The following is a 15,324-nucleotide window of genomic DNA, read 5'->3' as shown; positions in this document are numbered from 1 at the left end:
CCTGGGGGGGGTCTCTGTGTCCTGGGGGGGTCTCTGTGTCCTGGGGGTCTCTGTGTCCTGGGGGGGTCTCTGTGTCCTGCGTGTCTCTGTGTCCTGGGGGGTGTCTCTGTGTCCTGCGTGTCTCTGTGTCCTGGGGGGTTCTCTGTGTCCTGCGTGTCTCTGTGTCTTGGGGGGGGTCTCTGTGTCCTGGGGGGGTCTCTGTGTCCTGGGGGGGTCTCTGTGTCCTGGGGGGGTCTCTGTGTCCTGCGTGTCTCTGTGTCCTGGGGGGTCTCTGTGTCCTGCGTGTCTCTGTGTCCTGGGGGTCTCTGTGTCCTGGGGGGTCTCTGTGTCCTGCGTGTCTGTGTGTCCTGGGGGGGGTCTCTGTGTCCTGCCTGTCTCTGTGTCCTGGGGGGGTCTCTGTGTCCTGCGTGTCTGTGTGTCCTGGGGGGGTCTCTGTGTCCTGGGGGGGTCTCTGTGTCCTGGGGGGGTCTCTGTGTCCTGGGGGGGTCTCTGTGTCCTGCGTGTCTCTGTGTCCTGGGGGGGTCTGTGTCCTGCGTGTCTCTGTGTCCTGGGGGTCTCTGTGTCCTGGGGGGGTCTCTGTGTCCTGGGGGGGTCTCTGTGTCCTGCGTGTCTCTGTGTCCTGGGGGGGTCTCTGTGTCCTGGGGGGGTCTCTGTGTCCTGCGTGTCTCTGTGTCCTGGGGGGGTCTGTGTCCTGCGTGTCTCTGTGTCCTGGGGGTCTCTGTGTCCTGGGGGGGTCTCTGTGTCCTGGGGGGGTCTCTGTGTCCTGGGGGTGTCTCTGTGTCCTGCGTGTCTCTGTGTCCTGGGGGGTCTCTGTGTCCTGGGGGTCTCTGTGTCCTGGGGGTGTCTCTGTGTCCTGCGTGTCTCTGTGTCCTGGGGGGTCTCTGTGTCCTGGGGGTCTCTGTGTCCTGGGGGGGGTCTCTGTGTCCTGGGGGGTCTCTGTGTCCTGGGGGGGGTCTCTGTGTCCTGGGGGGGTCTCTGTGTCCTGGGGGTCTCTGTGTCCTGGGGGTCTCTGTGTCCTGGGGGGGGTCTCTGTGTCCTGGGGGGTCTCTGTGTCCTGGGGGGGTCTCTGTGTCCTGGGGGGGTCTCTGTGTCCTGGGGGTGTCTCTGTGTCCTGCGTGTCTCTGTGTCCTGGGGGGTCTCTGTGTCCTGGGGGTCTCTGTGTCCTGGGAGTGTCTCTGTGTCCTGCGTGTCTCTGTGTCCTGGGGGGTCTCTGTGTCCTGGGGGTCTCTGTGTCCTGGGGGGTCTCTGTGTCCTGGGGGGGTCTCTGTGTCCTGGGGGTCTCTGTGTCCTGGGGGGTCTCTGTGTCCTGGGGGGTCTCTGTGTCCTGGGGGGGTCTCTGTGTCCTGGGGGTCTCTGTGTCCTGTGGGGGGTCTCTGTGTCCTGGGGGGTCTCTGTGTCCTGGGGGGTCTCTGTGTCCTGGGGGTGGTCTCGCGGCGGCCCCGCGCCCGACAAGGCCAGGCCCTGCCTCCAACGCGCTCGGCGCTCCCGCCGGGCCCCGCCCCGCCGCGCCCCGCCCCGCCCCGCCGCGCCCCTCCACGTCTCGGTTGAACGCGCTCGGCGCTCCACGGGCGGTCTGGCGGGGCGCCCACGCACGCACGCACGCACGCCCAACACGCACGCACGTCCAACACGCACCACGCACGTCCAACACGCACCACGCACGTCCAACACGCACCACGCACGTCCAACACGCACGCACGCCCGGCACTTCCGGCCGCGGCGGCCCGAGCGCCGGCCGGAGGGGACCAGACCACCGGCCCCCGCGAGCGGGATGAGGCGCTGAGCCGCGGACCCAGCACGGCGGCGCCATGAACCTCCTGCCGTGTAACCCGCACGGCAACGGGCTGCTCTACGCCGGCTTCAACCAGGACCACGGTGAGGAGGCGCGGCGCGGCCCCGGGGTCCCGACGCTCCCGCCGGGCCTTCCCGCCCGGGCCCCCCTCCGAAGCCCTCCCGGCCCGAGCCGGGGTCCGGACCAGGCCCGAACCGGCGCGCACCCGCCCGGCGTTCGCCCCCGGGGTCGCCCTCCCCGCCGCGCCACGCCCACCCGGCCCCGGGACCCGCGGCGTGACCGACGCCCCGCCGGGAGCCCCGTGTGGCCCGCGCTGCCCTCGAGGCTCCGGCGGGAAGTCGCGCGGGGCCGCCGGGGCCGCGGCCGGTGCGGGTCTCCTCGGAAAATGTCCCCTCCCCAGCCCCGCCCCCGTCCCCGGGGCTTCTCCTCGCGTTTGGGGGAGCGGAAGGCCCGGGGGAGGCCCGCGGGGGAGGCCGGCCGCCTCTCGCACGGCGGGTCCGGGTGTGGGCGCTGGAGGGCGCCCGCCTTCCCCGCGGGTGTTCGGGGCTGCCCGGGGGGCGGCGGGCGGCGGGCGGCGGGCGGCGGGCGGGGCCCGCGCAGGAAGGGAACGGCCGTGATTCCGGGCCTGGTTCCGCGAGGCTTTCCGGGGGGCTTCGGAAGTTCTGTCTCGGGAGAGAATCCAGGCCGGTGCTGTGTGGCCCCGTCTTTCCCGTGAGGAGATGTAGAAGATGGAAAAGTTGCGTCTTTTGAGACGGAGTCTCACGCCGCCGCCCAGGCTGCAGTGCGGGGGCGCGATCTCGGCCCGCCGCGGCCTTGGCCTCCCGGGCTCCGGCCCACGCCCGGCTGGTTGGTTTTTTTTTTTTTTTTTTTTTGGTAGAGCTGGGGATTTGCCATGTTGCCCAGGCTGGTCTCAAACTCCTGACCTCCTGTGATCCGCCGCCTCGGCCTCCTAAATGGCTGGAATGACAGGCGTGAGCCACCAGGCCTGTCCCAGAAGTCATTTTTAAAAGAACTTTTGCCTCTATTTTTAGATTGTTCAGACTTTTGGCTTGTCTTCTCTTGAAGATAGCGTTCGCGTCCGTCTTCGCGACTCCGTGTGTCGGCCTGCTTGCTTCCAGTTTCCGTGGGAAACACAGACGTTTGTGTGTGTACACGTGCTCTGTGCTGGCGTGAGCTGCTGAGTTCCTTGGGCTGCTGCTGTAGCTCCAAGGTTGAGAGCGGGGAGTATCTGTGGGTCACACATACTTAAAGGCACTCCCTCTCACTGACCGTGATGCCCTGTGGCCGGTCAGGCTTCCTGCCAGCTTCCCCGGGGTTGTGTGTTGGAGTTTCTCGGGGAAGAAAGTTTTGCTGAGATAGCAGGGTGATGCCTAGCCTCCTCAAAGGGTGGTTTCCAACCATTTGGGGTTTGTGATGCCTTCTTTTTACTGAAATGTGCTATACCTGTAGAATAGTGCATGTATCGTAAGTGTTCAGGTAATGAATTTTCCAGACTGAACACACCTGTCACCAGCAATTCAGAAATTGAATATACCTGGCCACCGTTGATTCCAGTAAATGCCCCACCTGGCTTCCACAATGGGTTCGTTTTGCCTGCTTCTGTACTTTGCTTCTGTATTTTCTTAGTCAGCATCATGCTTGTGATTTTTTTTTTTTTCTTTCCGTATTGGGTATAATTGTAGAACAGTCTTTTTTTTTTTTTTTTTTCCGAGACGGAGTCACTCTGTCACCCAGGCTGGAGTGCTGTGGCTCGATCTTGGCTCCCAGCAACCTCCACCTCCTGGGTTCAAGTGATGCTCCTGCCTCAGCCTCCCAAGTATCTGGGATTACATGGCGCCGCCCCCTCCCCCACCACGCCCAGCTCATTTTTGTTTTTGGTAGAGATGGGGTTTCACCATGTTGGCCAGGCTAGTCATGAACTCCTGACCTCATTATCCACCTGCCTTGGCCTCCTAAAGTGCTGGGATTACAGGTGTGAGCCACCACGCCTGGCCAGATCATTCTTAATGATGCACAAGGTTCCTTTGTCCAGATATGTAACAATTCATATATCCATTCTACCATGGTTGGGCATTTGGCTACATTCCAGTTTTTGGCTATCATAAGCATAATAGTGCTACTATGATTATTCTAGAACATGTCTTTTACTGACATGTGTTCACATTTTCACAAGGCATATACTCCTATATATCTGGGAGTAGAATTCACAGTGTAGTCGATAGTGCACATAGTTTTCCAAAGTGGTTGCACCACTTCGCCCTCAACTGGCAGGTCTGAGAGTTCCCATAGCTCTACATCCAGCTCACATTTGGTGGTCATTTTGGTGGCTGTGTAAATCTGTCTGTGTTATTTGCATTTTTCTGATTTTCTATGTTGATTCACCATCTGGATATCCTCTTTTGTGAAATGTCTAAGTCGTTGGAGTTGTTTGCCTTTTTATTGTGGATTTTTAGGAGGTGGTTTGGTATTTTTATTTATTTATTTTTTTTGAGATGGAGTCTTGCTCTGTCGCCCAGGCTGGAGTGCAATGGCATGATCTCGACTCACTGCAGCCTCTGCCTCCCGGGTTCAAATGATTCTCCTGTCTTAGCCTCCCAAGTAGCTGGGATCATGGACACCCACCGCCATGCCTGGCTAATTTTTTTGTATTTTTACCACCTGCCTCGGCCTCCCAGAGTGCTGTGATTACAGGCGGGAGCCACCATGCCCGGTGGGTATTTTATACAAGTGTTTTGTCAGAAATATATGTGTTCTGATGAAGACAAGTATGGGGTTAAAGCTTGGGGAAGATGTAATGGTTGACAGAGGAAGATTAGGCTCCTTTATCATTTTCATGTTTTCCAGCAAGGGATTCCTCTATTCAGATTGTATGAGTCCAACAACATAAAGAGGGAGTTATGACGCAGAATAACTTGCGATAACAACATAGCACTTTCAAGTGAGTTTCAGATTCCAGGCCCGAGTGAATTATGTTTCACAGTGCAAGAGTTGATTGCAAAATGTGTGCTCAGTTGACTGGGGTAGTTGTCAGAGGTCCTTGGATCTGTTATGGTCTACAGTTTTATAAGTGACTTGGACAAAAACACAGGCATGCTTTTCACATTTGGAAGGGTAGCTGATAAGATAGAGTAATATGGCTGCCAAACTGGAATGGCGGATTAAATTTAGTAGACTGGGAATGTATTTATTTGTTTGTTTTATTTTTTTCTTCGAGATGGAGTCCTGTTCTGTCGCCTAGGCTGGAGTGCAGAGTGCAGCTGTGCAGTCTCAGCTCACTGAAACCTTTGCCTCCCAGGTTCCAGCAATTCTCCTGCCTCAACCTCCCGAGTAGCTGGGATTATAGGTGCCCACCGCCATGCCTGGCTAATTTTTGTCTTTTTAGTGGAGATGGGGACCTCTGGTCTCCCCGGCACCCTGCCCTTCCCCTCGCCTGGTGTCCACCGTGGGCAGGGCTGCCTGCTTCGTGGACGTCCTGCTCCAGGTGCGTCCTTCGCATATGTCACTCATTGCCCCTCCAACACCTGGTGTGATACGTGACACACAGCACTCAAATGTATTTGCAGGAGTTGAAAGGAGTTGTGACTTCGCACATACCATGTCCGTGTGGTTTGAGCGTCTGCAAGAGTCCCTAGTAGTCGCTGGTTTCTCCAGACCCCTTACTTTCCCGCTCCAGGCCAGGGGATTAATGTCTCTTTTACACTCCCGCTTTAGGATGCTTTGCATGTGGGATGGAAAATGGATTCCGAGTCTATAACACCGATCCACTAAAAGAAAAGGAGAAACAAGGTAAGGGTTAACGGACGTTTCCTGGTTTCTCCCCTTTCCAACCCTCAGAGTCTAAATTTAACCTTGCAGGTGGAGCTGGGAGGTGATGGCTATTTTTGAAAAGTAAATAGGGTTCATGGCCCCCCATAAATTTGGAGGGAGCTGTCCTCTTTTTTTTGTTGAGCTCCTGTGTATGCTGAGGGGTACAGGAGTGCGTTGAGCAGGCTTGGGCCCAGGCCTGGCTTCTCTGGTTAAGTACTGATCAGCGTGAACTTGTGTCACAACAGGGATTTTCAGAGGTTTTTTGGCAGCAGAAACCTCTTCTCAAGTAGTCTTACCTATAACCCTGGGATGTAGAACAGTGAGTGGTGCTTTGTATGTGGGAGTTTGTTTTGTAAGTCAGGGTGCATCTCCTTAATTGATGATGGGAAGACTGCCCTGGGAGCTTAGAGCTCAGGCTGCATGCACACTGTGTACATTTGAGTCCTGGTTCTGCCCTTGACCAGGCTGCTATGTGACTGTGGACAAGTTTCTCAACCTCTCTGGCCTGATTTTCTTGATAGGTGAAATAAGGTTGATAATAATGCCTGCTTACTAGAGTTACTGTAACAGTGAGTCGGGGTGTGTAAGACACGTAGATTAATGCCTGTACGCGTCAGGTGCTGAGAGTGTACGACACTACCGTCGTTGTCAGCAGGAGCTGCCACCTGCATGACTCTCATAGAGGAAGTCAGTGGAACCGTCGAGTTGCAGGTGGTGCTGGTGTTCATGGCATCTAGCGTACAGTTACTTCGTTTTGGTTGTGCTTTATGCAGATAGGTAGTTGCAACACTTTTTTTCTTTTTGAGACAGAGTCTCACTCTGTAGTCCAGGCTGCAGTGCAGTGTTGCAATTTTGTCTTGCTGCAACCTCCGCCTCCTGAGTTCAGGCAAATCTCCTGCCTCAGCTTTCTGAGTAGCTGGGATTATAGGCACATACCACCATGCCCGGCTAATTGTTTTGTATTTTTGGTAGAGATGGGGTTTCACCATGCTGGTTTCGATCTCCTAACCTCGTGATCTGCCCACCTTGGCCTCCCAAAGTGCTAGGATTACAGGTGTGAGCCACTGCACCCACTTTTTTTTTTTTTTTTTTTGAGACAGAGTCTAACCTCTATCACCCAGGCTGGAGTGCAGTGGCACAATCTCAGCTTACCACAACCTCCACCTCCCGGGTTCAAGCAGTTGTCCTGCCTCAACTTCCCGAGTAGCTGGGATTATAGGCATGTGCCACCACTCCTGGCTAATTTTGTATTTTATTTTATTTTTTAGTAGAGATGGGGTTACTCCATGTTGGTCAGACTGGTCTCTAACTCCTGACCTCAGGTGATTTGCCCCCCCCCACTCTGCCTCCCAAAGTGCTGGGATTACAGGTGTGAGCCACCACACCCAGCTGCAAAACATTTTAAAACAGCGTGACTTGCAGATCTCAGGATACTCTTTACTAAATTGACCCAGAAGCTTAAAGAAGAGTTTGTAGACATTGGTATCAAAGTTCAGTCGTTAACAGCTGTGTAGGGAAAAATTCTCCAACCGTGTTTTTTCTCTGCTCTCACACCGCAGCAGTCCATCAGCATAGAAGAAGACCTCTGTGACAGAATGTGGGGGGCTTTTTCCCCACATGCCAAGCAGTGGACACCAGCTGGGTGTCCTTTGAGTTCTGACACCATCCACCTAGAGATAGAATCAGATCCCACAGGTTGAGGGCTCAGTCCCCAAGACTGCCCCACTCACAACATTCACGAGTGTGGGTCTCCTAACATCAGACTGGCTTTAAGTTGGGATTCCCGCAACCGCCGCATTGGATTGAATTAGTTTGCTGCAGCAGCTCACGGAACTTGGGGAAGCACATGTACCAGTTTAGCAGTTGTCTCTAGCCTTTCTGGCACCAGGGACTGGTTTTAGGGGAGTCAGTTTGTTCAGGGGTCAGGAATGGCTTCAGGATGAAATATCTCCCTTCAGATCATCAGGCATTAGACTCTCGTGAGACCGCATAGCCTCCACATCTCAGATCATCAGGCCTTAGAGTCTCATGAGAGCACAGCCTCCATTTCTCAGATCATCAGGCCTCAGAGTCTCATGAGAGTGCAGCCTCCATCTCTCAGATCATCAGGCCTCAGAGTCTCATGAGAGTGCAGCCTCCACATCTCAGATCATCAGGCCTCAGAGTCTCATGAGAGCACAGCCTCCATCTCTCAGATCATCAGGCCTCAGAGTCTCATGAGAGCACAGCCTCCATCTCTCAGATCATCAGGCCTTAGAGTCTCATGAGAGTGCAGCCTCCACATCTCAGATCATCAGGCCTTAGAGTCTCATGAGAGCACAGCCTCCATTTCTCAGATCATCAGGCCTCAGAGTCTCATGAAAGTGCAGCCTCCATCTCTCAGATCATCAGGCCTTAGAGTCTCATGAGAGCACAGCCTCCATTTCTCAGATCATCAGGCCTCAGAGTCTCATGACAGTGCAGCCTCCATCTCTCAGATCATCAGGCCTTAGAGTCTCATGAGAGTGCAGCCTCCGCATCTCAGATCATCAGGCCTTAGAGTCTCATGAGAGTGCAGCCTCCACATCTCAGATCATCAGGCTTCAGAGTCTCATGAGAGTGCAACCTCTACATCTCAGATCATCAGGCCTCAGAGTCTCATGAGAGTGCAGCCTCCTCATCTCAGATCATCAGGCCTCAGAGTCTCATGAGAGTGCAGCCTCCACATCTCAGATCATCAGGCCTTAGAGTCTCATGAGAGCACAATCTCTGTCTCTCGGATCATCAGGCGTTTTAGAGTCTTATGAGAGCGTAGCTTCTGCCTCTTCCATGTGCGTTCACAGCAGGGTCCACCTTCCTTTGAGAATCTAACACTGCCACTGATCTGACAGCGGGCAGAGTTCTGGTGTGAATGCTTGTTCGCCTGCAGGCCACGGAGCAATACTGCCTCATGCACATGCGGACCCCTGTTATAAAGGATGTTGCCAAGGATACAGATGAAGGCAAAGGCAGGACAGGGTTTGGGGACAGGCCGTAGAGCTCCCAAACCCTCTGTGGGCGGTGGTCCCCCCAGGACCTTCCAGGTGTTCTGCTAACCTCTTCAATTTGTATGCTTTTCTTTTAACTTCATAATTCATTTTCCTTTTTCCACATGTGTTACAGAAAATACCTCTTGGATTTTTTTTTTTTTTTTTTTTTTTGAGACGGAGTTTCGCTCTTGTTACCCAGGCTGGAGTGCAATGGCGCGATCTCGGCTCACCGCAACCTCCGCCTCCCGGGTTCAGGCAATTCTCCTGCCTCAGCCTCCTGAGTAGCTGGGATCACAGGCACGTGCCACCATGCCCAGCTAATTTTTTGTATTTTTAGTAGAGACGGGGTTTCACTATGTTGACCAGGATGGTCTCGATCTCTCGACCTCGTGATCCACCCGCCTCGGCCTCCCAAAGTGCTGGGATTACAGTGTGAACCACCGTGCCCAGCCACCTCTTGGATTTTTAAGGAAGCTTCCTGGTATCTGCATTCCTTCTCCCAGTGTGTAGGGTGGGACCCTCTCTGCGGAGGGTCTTCAGACCCACAATCAAGTGGAGAAGATTTGAGTCATACCTTCGTAGGGGAGAGGAGAGCGGGAGAGAGATTCTGGTTCCTAGGGCCTAACACACCCAACATTATAACAAAAGACTGTATCGAGGTCTGTGGGAGTTCAGAGCCAGGAGCCATGAATGAACGCGTATATGTCTCTCTCTTTTTTTTTTCTATTTTGCTACTGTCACCCAGTCTGGAGTACAGTGGCGTGATCTCGGCTCACCACAACCTCCGCCTTCCAGGTTTAAGCGATTCTCCTGCCTTAGCCTCCCAAGACCTGGGATTACAGGCCTACACCACCACGCCTGGCAAATTTTTTGTATTTTTAGTAGAGATGGGGTTTCTCCATGTTGGTCAGGCTGGTCTCGAACTCCCGACCTCAGGTGATCTGCCTGCCTCAGCCTCCCAGAGTGCTGGGGTGACAGGTGCCAGCCACCGCGCCTGGCATGTCTCTCTCATAACACCACAGCAGCGTATTAACAGCTGCTTCCTAATTCATGAAGATTTTACAGTAAATTCAACATTTCTTACAAAGATGAGTTAGACGACTGGGCATGGTGACTCAGGCCTGTCATCCTACCACTTTGGGAGGCCAAGGCGGGCCAATTGCCTGAGCTCAGGAGTTCGAGACCAGCCTGGGCAACATGGAAAAAGCCCATCTCTACTAGAAATATAAAAAATTAGCTGAGTGTTACGGTGCGTACCTGTAATCTCAATTACTAGGAAAGCTGAGGCACAAGAATTGCTTAAACCCGGGAGGTGGAGGTTGTAGTGAGCCAAGATCATGCCACTGCACTCCAGCCTGGGTGACATAGTGAGACTCCTTCTCAAAAAAAAAATTGTTGGACAAGATGCATCTAAAATTTCTCAATTCCAGGAAAGTATACCGATGGTGTGGTTTAGTGCATCCCACACATACCGGTCCTGTGCGGCTGCCAGCCCTGCCCCGCCGTCCCTGAGCTTAGCACGCAGTGAGTTCTCATGTGCACATGTGGCGTGCTCCCGTTTCTAGCTTCAGTGGGTTGACAGGCCCTAACGTTGAAATGGATACAGGAGGGCCACGCTGTCTTTTTGATGGCACATTTAAGAGGTTGCCGCTGTGCACTTACAGACTTACCTGCTGTTCTGTGTCTGGCAGTCTCCAGTTTAATGTGAAGAGTGGCAGCAGACTTGCCCTTGTTCCGTTTTAATTTCAGCGGTTTGCTTTCCCAAGTTGCAGGGAAGGAAGCCTGCATTGCAGTGTGTCCTGGATCTGGGCTTGTGGCGTGTTCTCTCTAGTGTGACTGTGGCATTGAGTAAGGACACTGGGCTCTTCCAGATATGTGTCTGCCACTTGACAGGAACAGGAAGCTGGTCGTTCAGGGAAGCTTTCTTGGGGATCCCTGCTCCTTCAGTCATGGGGTCCAGTGTTCTCCCTCCCTGCTGCATCCATTGCACACTAAGATTTGTTGTTTCCAGAGACGGCTTGGCCGTCAGGACAGTGCTGTTCGCTCATCTGGGAAGGCCCGTGGGCCCCAGGGAAGGCTGCCTGAAGTGGAGGCTGCAGCCTGTCATGGTCCTCGTAGTGACGCTGTGAGATCACAGCGGAGGACTGGGGTTTGACACACGCACACGACCGAGGGTACACTGCGGAACAGTTCCCTGGTCAGGGGAACGAATGGAGTGTTTCAGGAATGACACTTTAGCACCCCATGGCTGTAGACATAGAAGAGTGTACATGAAAAGTCAGTTGCACTTGTCACTTAAAAACACAGCTCTCCCACATCACAGAGCTGAGTAGAACCTGTGGAACTTGGGTCCATCCCGGTGAGCTTGCTGGCTCTGCAGGCTGGGCAGAGGTGATCTGAGGCCTTCTGCCATCTTCAGTGCGGCCTGCATTTCTCTGGGTGACCAGGACTCACGTGTCATGACGTTGGCAGCCACACAGGGAGAAGTAAAGAGGACTCAGAGATCTAGAGAGGATGCCCTGTCTGAGGTTGAGCCGCAGGTGAAGGCTGTGCCAGTGGATGGCAAGCGCGTTGTTGACAGGCACCTGTTGGGCGTTGAGTGGTTCACTCGAGGCTGGAGATAAGAGTGAGGAGTGAGACTGGCAGGTGTCTTCATGGGACACACTGAGCATCTGTACAGCTCCTGACGCCAGCAGCCCACAGCGCACCCGATCTGAGGCACACAGCCCAGGGCCTCAGCACATCTAGTTCACAGCAGGTCCCGTGAGCCTCATGCTCAGTGTACTCACCCAGCATGCCAGGTGAAGGTGTCAGAGAAACGGGAGGCCTGCAAGGCGGTGGGGACGGGGGTGGAGATCACTGCAGGTGGGAGGGACACAGAGGTGGTGTGTAGCTTTGGGAAGGAGCTGGAAAGGAGAAGTTTCATTACCTGGTGGTGGAAGGTTAAATTGGTAGAGCCGTGTTGTGGAGGAATTTCGCAAGATGTGTTCCTTTTAGGTAACACTGTTTGATGCTGCTATACTGATACTACTTGCAACACTTTCCAAGAGTGAAAAATGGGAGGACCTGAATTACTGCCATGAAAGTGTTGATTATGGTGGTTACGGCACATCTTTAAAATGGTACACTAATGCAGTGAGAATGCTGAGACCAGTCTGTGAATCCTGACATGGAGAGATGGCCATGGCATTGTTAAAGGGAAAATAACTTAGAGAATAGCACAGGTGGTATTATAGGGACAGTGTTTACACACACAGTTTGGATCATACGTGGCCGGGGGGAGTGGCTCACACCTGTCCTCCCATCTACTCAGGAGGCTGAGGTGCGAGGATTGCTTGAGCCAAGAAGTCAAATGAAGATGATGCCACTGCACTCCAGCCTGGGTGACAGAGCAAGACCCTGTCTCAAAAAATAAAGTACATATGTGATGTTGTTTCACAGTGTTTTCTACTTTTTGCTTTTCTGTGGTGGTTTATAGTAATGATGTATAATTTTTTTTTTTTTTTTTTTTTTTTTGAGACAGAGTTTTGCATTTGTCACCCAGGCTGGAGTGCAGTGGCATGATCTCAGCTCACTGCAACCTCCACCTCCTGGGTTCAACCGATTCTCCTGCCTCAGCCTCCCAAGTAACTAGGATTACAGGCATTCACCACCACACCCAGCTAATTTTTTTTTGAAATTTTAGTAGAGATGAGGTTTCACCATGTTGACTAAGCTGGTTTCCAACTCCTTACCTCAAGTGATCCGCCTGCCTCACCTCCCAAAGTCCTGGGATTACAGGTGTGAGCCACCGTGTCTGATCTTTTTATTGTTTTTTAATTGAGGCAGCATCTCACTATCTTGCCCAGGCTGGTCTTGAGCTCCTGGCCCGAGGTCATTGTCCTACCTTGGCCTCCCAGAGAGCTGGGATTATAGGTACCAACTGCTGTGCCCAGCCTCTTTTTAATTTTTTGAGGACTTGCCCTACTTTTTTCCAGAGCGGCTGTATCAGACAGTGCATAAGAGTTCCCATGTCTGCACATCGTGGCCGGTGCTTGTTCTTTTCTGGGTTAAAAAAATATTAGCCATTCTGTGTAGTGAGCCATGCTCCCGTCACTGTGCTCCAACATGGGCAACTCTGCCTCAAAGGAAAAAAGTCATCCAGACGGGTATGAGGTGGGATCTCACTGTGGTTCTGACTTGGATTTCTCTGAGGACTAATGATATTTAGCGTCTTTTCTTGTACTTCTCAGCCATTTGTAAATCATCTTTGAGAAAGAAATCCTTTGCCAATTGTAAAATCAGGTTATTGATTTTTTTATTGTTGAGTTGTCAAAGTCCTTCACATATCCTGGATATTACCCACTTACCAGACGTGTGATTTGCAGACACACTCTGCCATTCCATGGGTTGCATTTTCACTCTGTTGATTGTGTCCTTTGGTGTACAAAAGTTTTAAAATTGGATGTAGTTTCAAAAGCACATTGCCTGTGCTGCTTGTTTTACTTTGATTTTTTTTTTTTCTTTTTGAGATGGAGTCTTGCTCTGTTGCCCAGGCTGGAGTGCAGTGGCGTGATCTCTGCTCACTGCAACCTCTGCCCCCGAGGCTCAAGCGATTCTCCTGCCTCAGCCTCCTGTGTAGCTGGGACTACAGGCACCCACTACCAATCCCAGCTAATTTTTTAATTTTAAGTAGAGATGAGGTTTCACTGCGTTGGCCAGGTTGGTCTCAAACTCCTGTCCTCAAATGATCTGCCTGCCCTGGCCTCCCAAAATACTGGGATTACAGGCATGAGCCACTATGCCCAGCCGTTTTCTAGAAGTTCTGTAGTTTAGGGTCTGTCTTTTCCGTGTTTCACCCATTTTGAATATGGTGGGAGATAAAGACCCAGCTTCATTCTTTTGTTTGTGGACAGCCAGCTTCCCTGGAAGCACTTGTTGAGGAAACGCCGTTCCTCCCTTGAGTGGTCAGCATTTGTTTGGCGGAAGGTGATTGGCAGTTCTTCTCTCTCAGCTCTGGCCCATTGCAGTCCATCCGTCTCTTCAGGATTGTTCCAGTTAGAAACCAGGTGTTAACTGGCAGCATGCTTCCTGTTGTATGGGGAGTGAGTTTTTGGAACAAGAGTAGGCTCGGTTGCTGGGGATTGGTGTCCTGTGCCAAGAGGGTGAAGGAGCTGTGGCCTTCACCCTCTTGGGGCGGGGTGGGGAGCATGGCCTCCCTGCGCCATGGTAATCATTGTGGTTTATGCTATAGCCACGTCCTGTTAAAGCCAGAATTACTTTGAGATGTCTTATGTGTAAGTGTCTGTAAGAAGTTGTTTTCATCGTGGATAATATGGATGATTTTTTCTCTTGGGGGGTGTGGGGGGACAGGGTCTTGCTCTGTCACCTGAACTGTAGTACAAGATACAGTCTTGGCTCACTGCAGCTCAACCTCCTGGGCTTAAGGGATCTTTCTGCCTCAGCTTCCTTAGTAGTTGGGACTACATGCATGGGCCACCACTCCTGGCTAATGTTTTTATTTTTATTTTTGGTAGAGAGGGGATTTCCCTATGTTGCCCAGGGTGGCCTTGAACTCTTGTGCTCAAGCAGTCCTCCCACCTCTACTTGCCAGAGTGCTGGGATTACAGGTGTGAGCCACAGTGCCCAGTCTGGTTTTTGTTTTTTGTTTTTTGTTTTTGAGACAGAGTCTCACTCTGTCACCAGGCTGGAGTGCAGTGGTGTGATCTCGGCTCACTCCAACCTCCACCTCTTGGGTTCAGGTGATTCTTCTGCCTCAGCCTCTGGAGTAGCTGGGACTACAGGTGCATGCCACCACACCCGGCTAATTTTTTTCTATTTTTAGTAGAGACTAAACTTGGGATTTTACCATGTTGGCCAGGCTGGTCTTGAACTCCTGACCTTGTCATCTGCCTGCCTTGGCCTCCCAGAGTGTTGGGATTATAGGTGTGAGCCACTGTGCCCGGCCATAAATGGCTGATTAAAAATGAGTCCTGTAGTCCCAGCTGTTTGGGAGGCTGAGGCAGGAGGATCATGCAGCCCAGGAGTCCAAGGCTACAGTGAGCTGTGATTGTGCCTGTGAGTAGCTACTGCACTCCAGCCTGGGCAACGCAGTGAGATCTTATCTCTTACAAAAAAGAAAGAAAGAAAATTGCTGAGTGTTGGTTGTCTTGACTTTCTCTTTTCTTTTTTATTGTAAAATATACATATTAATTTGTAACATTTATCTTCTTAAAACTATCATTTCAGAATTTCTAGAAGGAGGAGTTGGCCATGTCGAAATGTTATTTCGCTGCAACTATTTAGCTTTAGTTGGTGGTGGGAAAAAGCCGAAATACCCTCCCAACAAAGGTACGGTAACTGTTTGTTTAAGAATCGTGCCTCATGTGTCCTAGTCTTTTCTTGAATGTGTTTATGTTTGTGGCTAGTGTGATTTTCCCTGGTGGTTCTCTGAAGTGTCAAGGACTGGTCACTGGGGAGGAGGCCGGCTGCAAGGCCGCCAGGTCTCTATTCCCAGAGGAGCACGTGGAGAGCGTCCCTCGCTCCCGTTGTTCAGTCCGTTGTTCAGTCAGGGCTAGTAGACAGAAACCAGGGGACCTGCTGCACCGTAGGCTGACACCATCAATGTCTTGAATTCATTTGAAAGCAGGGTAGAAGGGTTTTTTTTTCCCTTACTGAGACCCATTGACTTAAAGGAACATAAGTTTCATAGCCACATAGAAGAAAAAACTAGTTTGG

At 52.4% G+C, this 15,324-nt stretch overlaps 1 protein-coding gene across 2 annotated transcripts in view; it reads left to right on the top strand.

Moving 5' to 3' along the window:
* The first annotated feature begins 1,614 nt into the window (after positions 1–1,614).
* WDR45B (WD repeat domain 45B) overlaps positions 1,615–15,324 on the top strand; it is a 31,862-nt gene continuing 18,152 nt past the window's right edge. Inside the window, exons 1-3 of one of the 2 annotated variants that reach the window (XM_039475844.2) lie at positions 1,622–1,875; positions 5,504–5,578; positions 14,836–14,937. In XM_039475844.2, coding sequence (XP_039331778.1) covers positions 1,809–1,875; positions 5,504–5,578; positions 14,836–14,937 — 244 coding nt within the window. In that variant the 5' untranslated portion in view covers positions 1,622–1,808. Of the gene's footprint in view, positions 1,876–5,503; positions 5,579–14,835; positions 14,938–15,324 lie in introns of both variants that reach the window. The other variant, XM_074389089.1, reaches the window with a different exon arrangement.

This window comes from Saimiri boliviensis, chromosome 17 (genome assembly GCF_048565385.1).
Source record: "Saimiri boliviensis isolate mSaiBol1 chromosome 17, mSaiBol1.pri, whole genome shotgun sequence".
Classification (NCBI taxonomy): domain Eukaryota; kingdom Metazoa; phylum Chordata; class Mammalia; order Primates; family Cebidae; genus Saimiri; species Saimiri boliviensis.
This window is presented reverse-complemented; position numbering and strand designations above follow the sequence as displayed.